The sequence below is a fragment of the Limulus polyphemus genome, unplaced genomic scaffold (genome assembly GCF_000517525.1).
Source record: "Limulus polyphemus unplaced genomic scaffold, Limulus_polyphemus-2.1.2 Scaffold70, whole genome shotgun sequence".
Lineage (NCBI taxonomy): Eukaryota > Metazoa > Arthropoda > Merostomata > Xiphosura > Limulidae > Limulus > Limulus polyphemus.
The window spans coordinates 514,655-522,719 of record NW_013665680.1 but is presented as its reverse complement, the minus strand read 5'-3'; the positions used below and the strand labels follow the sequence as shown (position 1 = coordinate 522,719).

At 34.8% G+C, this 8,065-nt stretch overlaps 1 protein-coding gene across 11 annotated transcripts in view; it reads right to left on the bottom strand.

The window, feature by feature from the left end:
* LOC106465730 (glucocorticoid-induced transcript 1 protein-like) overlaps nt 1–8,065 on the bottom strand; it is a 153,418-nt gene that overhangs the window by 18,224 nt on the left and 127,129 nt on the right. For 6 of the 11 annotated variants that reach the window (XM_022394086.1, XM_022394099.1, XM_022394135.1 and 3 more), the window contains exon 2: nt 6,072–6,226. In XM_022394086.1, coding sequence (XP_022249794.1) covers nt 6,072–6,226 — 155 coding nt within the window. Of the gene's footprint in view, nt 1–6,071; nt 6,230–8,065 lie in introns of all 11 variants that reach the window. The other 5 variants (XM_013925971.2, XM_022394116.1, XM_022394105.1 and 2 more) reach the window with 1 other exon arrangement.

Below are 8,065 nucleotides of genomic sequence, written 5' to 3'. Positions count from 1 at the left end.
AAGTATTCAACCCCTTTGCTACGGCAATCCTAAATCAGTTCAGATGCAAAAGATTAGATTGAAAGGTCACAAAATTAGTGTAACTGTCTCTGACTGTGTGTAATCAATGTGGTTTAACTTGACTTCAGAGTAAATTCAATCTATTCAAGCCACAATTCGAATAGTGATACAACAAACCAACCGTGAAGACCAAGGAGCTTTCCAAACAAGTCAAGGATAAAGTGGTAGAGAAGCACAGGTCAGGGGAATATTACAAGAAAATGACAAAGTTGCTGATTATCCCTTTGAGTACGGTGAAGTCCATCATTAAGAAGTGGAATGTGCTTCATACCACCCAGTCACTACACAGATCAGGCCGCCCTAAGCAGCTGGGCAAACAGAAAACTGGTTAGGGATGCCACTGTGAAGCCGACAGTGACTTTGAAAGATTTGCAAAGGTTCATTTCTGAGATGGGAGGCAGCGTTTATACATCGACAATATCGCGGTCCCTACACAAAGCTAGCCTGTATGGGCAAGTGGCCAGAAAGAAACCATTACTGAAAAAGAATCATCTTAAATTTCACATGGAGTTTGTGACAAAACAAGTAAATGATACTGCAGACATGTGGCAGAAGGTTTTGTGGTCAGACAAGACAGAAATTGAGCTTATTGGTCTAAATTCAAAGCGTCATGTCCGTGTAAGCCCAACACAGCACATCATCCACTCAACACCATCCCAACTGTCAAGCATGGTGGTGGCAGCATCATCATTATTCATTTTCATTATGTATGAAACGTTTGACTGGTAGAGCAGATTTTCTTTAATCTAAGTGCTTGTCTGAATGTAATATTTCGTTTGGTGTGTCGAGGGTGAAAGCTTTCAAAATGTAAGTATTGTGGTCTATCAGTCGGTTTACGGTATAAACCAGTATGTAGAAAACCATCTTTTAATGTCAGGTTTACATCTAAAAAACTTATTTGAGTATGAAATAATCTAGCGTAAATTTAATAGAAGTGTGGAACGAGTTTGCATGTCTATAGAAAGATAGTAAGGAGTATTGGTCTCCTATCCAAGTGAAAAAAAATGTCACTTATGTATCGTTTCCAAATGTTTGGTTTCTCTTTATAACTTTCCAACAGTCTCGTCTCTAAGTCTCCCATGAAAATATTGGCATAGTTTGGTGCCATCTTGGTCCCCATAGATGTGCCTTTTGTCTGAGTATAAAATTCATTATTAAATTCAATGTAAGAACTACTTTAGCTCTGACATTAAGAACTATGACCGTCACATTGATTCTTTGAAACTAACTATGACCGAAAGAGGGTATAAACAAAACGCTGAGATTCAACAAGTTGACAAAGTTAACAATATTTCACGTGTATCTGCCTTGAAACAGTCACCTAAAACAAATTCCTCTCGTATTCCACTAGTTATCACATATCACCCAAAATTAAAAAACCTACCCCGGATACTGAAAAAGCACTTTTACCTCCTTCAACTTAATGATAGACTAAAGACTAATTTTACGGAAGTTCCTGTTGCTTCTTTTAGGAAAAATAAGACTTTGAAATCCCAATTAGTGCATGCAAAAGTTATCTTTAATGCGACACCTAGTGGAAGTTATCCCTGCAATGGCAAACGTTGTTAAACCTGTAAGTTCATGCAGCAAACTAACAATTTCTTTGATAAAGACAACCAAAGACAGTTCAAAATCAATAAACCCATAACCTGCACTACAAAAAACGCTATTTACTTAATCCAGTGCCGAAAATGCAACTTCTATTATGTAGGCCAAACTATACGGGAGCGGTTTAATAACCACAAATCTTCAATCAAACGAACAAAGAACTTCCGGTTGCAGAGCATTTCAACATGCCTGCCCACACTCTTGACGACATGATACTGACAGGTATAGAGACAAATTTAACATCAAACAGAAACAGGGAAATTAAAGAAGCTTATTGGATAGCATTGCTAATTACTGTGACGCCGAATGGCATCAATCTAGACCTGGGATTGTTGACCTTCGCGCGTCTCTAAAAAAATTCCGAATAACTTGTAATTAAGTTTGTAAAGTTTTATTATTATTATTATTAATCACATTTTTATTCATGCTTCTATTTCTCTATATTATTATTTCAGGTATCGATGTACATTATTATTTTCAAATGTATACTTCAAATGTAGATTAATTCGAAATGTGTCTAACTAGAAGAAACACGTGTAACCGGTGTACACATGATTCCGTCTCATGAAATAGATCAAGTGCAGCAAGTTTTATTTTGTTTTTTTTCTCACCTAGCTGGTGAAATGTTAAAGAGTTACTTTGGATACTGCTTGGAGTTGTTTAAGCAATATCGTTATGTCCTCTGGTAACATTTCATTCCAGAAACGAGTCCCTTGATGCGAATAAACGAATTGATGATCATATCGGAAATAAACTACAACTGCAGGCACTAGAGGAAATGAGTTGATTCAAATGCTCCAGAGTTAACACGAAAATACACTGAAGTCAGTTTTTTTTCTCTCCCTCTTTTTCTAAATTCTACTCAAGAGCTTGGGGGGGGGGGGCAGACAAGAATTGAAGAAAATTGGCCTTTAACGTCTGAAACATTCATATTAAAGTCACAGACCATCGTAACAGTCTTAGGTCTGTAAAAAAAAAATTGCTTATTTGGTAATCTCATTCAACAGTTTCAAAATAAAATCATATATTGTTCAAAACGTGAAAACTACATTTCATGTAATATATCACAGCCTCGTACTTATCCACTGAAAGGACCAATGGATGTTATTTATTTTCAACGGAATCAAACATAATACAGAGGCAAGAAAAACTAGTTATAGTCACGGAACTTAAAAAAAAATGTATCAATAAAATGATCGTGCAGTTCGATGTGAAAAAAAGAAAACGTTAAATAATACCGTTCACAGGGTTTTAAAGTTTATTTTATATATTTTATTGACTTTTAAATAGACCTAGCTATTTACGTATTTACTATCAGTTTTGTCTTTAGTGATTTTTCCAACTTGAAAGTGCTGTCTTCTGCAAACAAATAAAATGTTTGTTTTTTAACCAATAAACTTAAAATCTAAACAGTAATGTAGACCTGATCTTATTTAATAATAGCTGATCTCACTACAATTTTTTTTTCTCTATTAACTGTCGACGTTGTTATGCTCTTCTCTACGGTGTTTTAAGCAAAAAAGTCCTACAAAACTATAAAAAAAAAAATTTCTCACTTTTTTTTTTCTTTCCTTAGGAATAACAAAAGAAACCCTATGCAAGGATTAAACGTTATTTGACTATTTTTGTGTTTTCTTCTCTAAATTTAACCTATAAATTTTATCTCTACCTTTGAATAAAGAAATTTTTTATGCCATGTAAAACGTACTGAGTTTATTCTTGACATGTGTGGATGGGCTTTGTAAACTACGGGTAGAATTTTTCTTTCATCGTTTTAAAAATATATTTATCGGTACACGCCTAAGTATTAAGCTAAACGACGAATGTTTGACATCGTTGAATGGCCATCAATGTGTATTACTTTTTCAAGCGGATGAACAGTTGCGTAGGAATCTGACAAATTAAATAATAATAAACAATTGAGCATTTAGTGGATTTCAAAAACGATATTCAGCCTGATAAAAAAAAGTTTATACTCGGCCTTACTTGTGAATATTGTAAGTTCCTTTTAACCATAGGCAAACGTAATTTTAGTTTTTGTCATGATCTCTTCTTTCCCATAACTTGTATTTTCTTTTGGACTTACTGATAAATCTGTATGTATTATATCTAACAGATACTTTTAGAAATGGTGTGAGTTAACTTATAGCTTCATATCGTAATTTCCGCCCACGATTTTCATGTGTAATTTCATCATCAGTACTTCTCAAATCTATTACAATAATACTCAATTTTTGTCTGTTCTGAAAATGAGAGCGCACTTTGCTATCTAAATGCGCATGCGCGCGCAATTCGAAAAGGAAAGAGTTTTCCCGTCAAGAACAATGTAGCTGATCATATATTCATGCTGCTTGTTGTTCTGTTTAGAAGATCTGTTTAGCGAGGTACGCACACCCTGTTTCATTAGGTATATTTGCCACTCTTTGTTCTGCTTCCATATCATTGAACCCCCCCCCCCCCCAATGTCATACTCTGATCGAAAGCTCAAAGATAAATGAGGTATAAATATCTTAATACCAAAATTGACCGTCTAATATGCAGAATAAGCAAATAAAGCAGCCCAAGTTTCTTCGTTTTTTTTAAACCACATAATAATTAATATTTATTATTCTTTCACAGCTCGGTTATTTTGTTCAATAAAAACCGACAAGAAAAAAATGAAAGACATTCTTAAACTCATTTTGAGGATGAAAATTTGCATAAAATGAGAAAATTCACGTCTCATATCACACACAGTTACATTCAAGTAACTTGCTTTATCCTTTAATTCACTTTTGTTGCATTTCAATACAGTCTCCACCTGAATTGGCCGTTTCTTCTACTAGTGTGAGGCCCATCTGAACTCTCCTGAACAAAGAATGACAAACATGGCGCATACATACATTGATTTTGAGATGCCAAATAAGCGTTCAGATATAGGAAATTCACACCTCTTCATATTTATCACTGTCAGGAACTAACCATATTCTGCTTCTGGGCTTTATTTTGATTCGATCCCAACGGTATAATCACCGCTACGTGGATAAATGGTAATCAAATATGCGCGTTTTCCGGTAGCTTAACATTTTATATCGGCTCAGAAATCTACTCTAGAGTGCCATCAAGCCGAACGCCACAAGCGAATGCCCAATCTGTTCCTAAAAGGTACAGCACTTCATTACTGGGTTCTGCCTGGGGGGTGGCCCCTGTCAACTTCATTCTCACGCCATTTATTAACTGATAAATTGGAGTCAGTTCTAAATATCTAGGTTACTCAACAACACATTAGATATACAAATGGTGAGGCGTTTGAATGTACAGTAGAATTAGCAGAAAATTAACCGAAGCTTTAATTATGGCGCATGACTGCAAAATTGCTTTTGAACGAACTATGTATTGTAAAAATAGATAAGTCAAGAAAGAGAGAGCGAGAGGAAACAATTAATTAAAAGTTCATTAGAAATAACTGCGCTATTCACTAGCACTGTATTATATATAAGCATGGTATGCATATTTATACATAACATTTGACTAAAAGTATACAATTGTTAAGCCTTGCCTATAATATAGTAGTTAAATAATAAATCAACTTTTTTTTTTAAACTTAATCTTCCCTTCGTTCAAAGGCTTCCACTATAAAGTAAGTGTGAGTAAATGAATACACAGTCACGTGGTTTTAACCAATCGGCTTTTTAAATACGTTTTTCTAAGCTATTTATGCACTAAGTCGTTTCTGGGTCCATGACAGTGTTTGTTACAGGGTCTCTCAATAACATGCGAGTCACATAATCAAATGTCAACAAAAGTACCATCAATACTAGTATTAATCCCGTTAATTACTGCTAAGGTCACACAGAAAATTAGCGATTTCACCCAATATTTTTTGGTCAGTTCAGAACTGAGTGTTGTAATCTTCAGTAGTCAACACCGTAAGAGCCAATCAGTAATTTGTAAGTTAGATATAATCATAGTGACGCAAGGACTTTGGTATTTTGTCTTGTTCTTGTCCGTCTACCAGAGCACCCACCAATGGCTCAGCAGTAAGTCTACAGGCTTACAACGCTAAAAACCTGGTATCGATACCCATGGTGAGCAGAGCACGGGTAGATCTCTGAGGAGATTTACGCTTAACAACAACCAAATAAACCATAGGCCCAAATTAAGTACGAAATTGAGTTCAACGTTATGTAAATACCACGAGTATGGTGTAACGTGAATTCTTTTAATCTACATATAACTACACTGATGCTTCCTCTGTGCTGCAAATCTACGCTACTTTTATTAATTTAAAAGCAAAACAAAGTATCATTTCAAACATCGATATTTTTACCAACATACATTTTAATGTAACTACTAATCTATACGTTTATACTACATTCTTTTTTCTGAACTTAAGAACTATGTTTATTGGATAAGGTTTGTACCTGTGTGGCTCTGTCCATCATATGTCGGACATAATAGCTGTGATAGTGGCAGTCACGCGGCCACTGACCAGCCAGGTAAATCGTGTCCAGAGAGGCGGTTCGTCGAATGTAGGGGGCAGCACTAACGGACTTAATGTTCAACGTCTTTGACTTCTCTGCTGAAATAAACCAGAAGAAACATGTACAACTTATTAAATATTGAGTCTATCATTCCTTCAAAAGATAAAAGAAACTACAAAAAAGGCACATTGTAACAAGCATAACCTGTCAGTAATGCTTACAAGTATTTACTTCCATAATGTAATTTGCTTTTCAGTAACTTATTTTGACTAACCTACTTGTATAAAGCATGAGGTATGATTCGAACAATCTCGTGACATTTTACATTGGACATAGGATGGGGGTTCAAACACTCCTGTGACATTTTACATTGGACGTAGGATGGGGGTTCAAAAACTTCTGTGACATTTTACATTGGACGTAGGATGGGGGTTCAAAAACTTCTGTGACATTTTACATTGGACGTAGGATGGGGGTTCAAAAACTCCTGTGACATTTTACATTGGACGTAGGATGGGGTTCAAACACTCCTGTGACATTTTACATCGAACGTAGGATGGGGTTCAAACACTCCTGTGACATTTTACATCGAATGTAGGATGGGGTTCAAACACTCCTGTGACATTTTACTTTGAACGTAGGATGGGGTTCAAACACTTCTGTGAATGTTATTGTTTGACGTTTAATTACCGCATAATCACTGAAAGAAAGACAAATTCCCACTTCAATATTAGTATTTGCACATACAAAACGCAGCCATCGCATTATAACTTTTTCTGTTTCATCCGAGTCTTATAATACGACAAAACATAAACTTCACTGCTGTAAGTAATTTAATCATGTACTAATACTTTTCATTAGAAATTTCAGATTGTATTTACCACATTATATTCGTTAATGACTGGTGCGCTTCAAACAAACTAGATACAAATGTAAAATACACTTGAACTACTTTTTCTTATGAATGCTGCTAAAAAATTACTTTCATTGAAATATTCGTATCCTTTACTATGAATTATTATAAAAAAAAAAACAAGTCTGATTTCATTGCCACATTAAATACAAAAGTTATTTGGCCATGGTGAATGAAAAATAACATTTTATTTATTTTGCAACAGGAACGAATTACACTTTGCATTTACATTATCGAGAGAAAGTAATGTCATAGATAAACTGAATATATTATTCACTAAGAATTTTCTTGTGTGTGTGCGCGCGCGCGAGTTACAAACTTTTTTAAAAAGTTTTAATACTACCTGTTCATTTTGAAATTGTTTGGAATTAGAGTTACTTAGCCGTAGCTAATCGCTTTTTTATTCTAACCATTCTTAGTTACTTTTTATCACTTGTATATATTTAACTAAAATCTGTGCCGTTGACTGTGCAATAACATCTTCATAATACACCATAATACCAAAAGTATATCGACAGTAAGACCAAGCTCTGGTCTTTCTTAGAGTCTGGACTCTGATAATAAAAATTCACACCATTTCTGGTGGAACAAATAATCAATTCTCTTGCAACTCCAAATATTGCAAGAATTTGAGGTCTGTTCCTCAGGAAGCGTTTCAATTGTATTTAGTTTCTATGAGTTGTCAGAATTCATTGTTGGATGATGGGCGGCATGGCACAACACACCAACATGCTGAAAAAGGTATGAGCCTTCTTATAAAAGTGTGGAGATTCTGAAATATGCAGCGTTGTCCAAAATATTACACTACGACATGAAATTCTATGACGGATTTATTATTATATATTTATTTTAATATCGATGTTTGCTTAAATTTAATTTATATTAACAAATGTACATAACTTATACTGTTGAATATGTATTGCGAAACTCCCGCCTATTCTCTAAAGTTGTAGAAGATTCTCGAGTGTAAAAATCAACAATATATGTGTACGTAAACGCTGGTGTAGCGTTTGTATTGTTG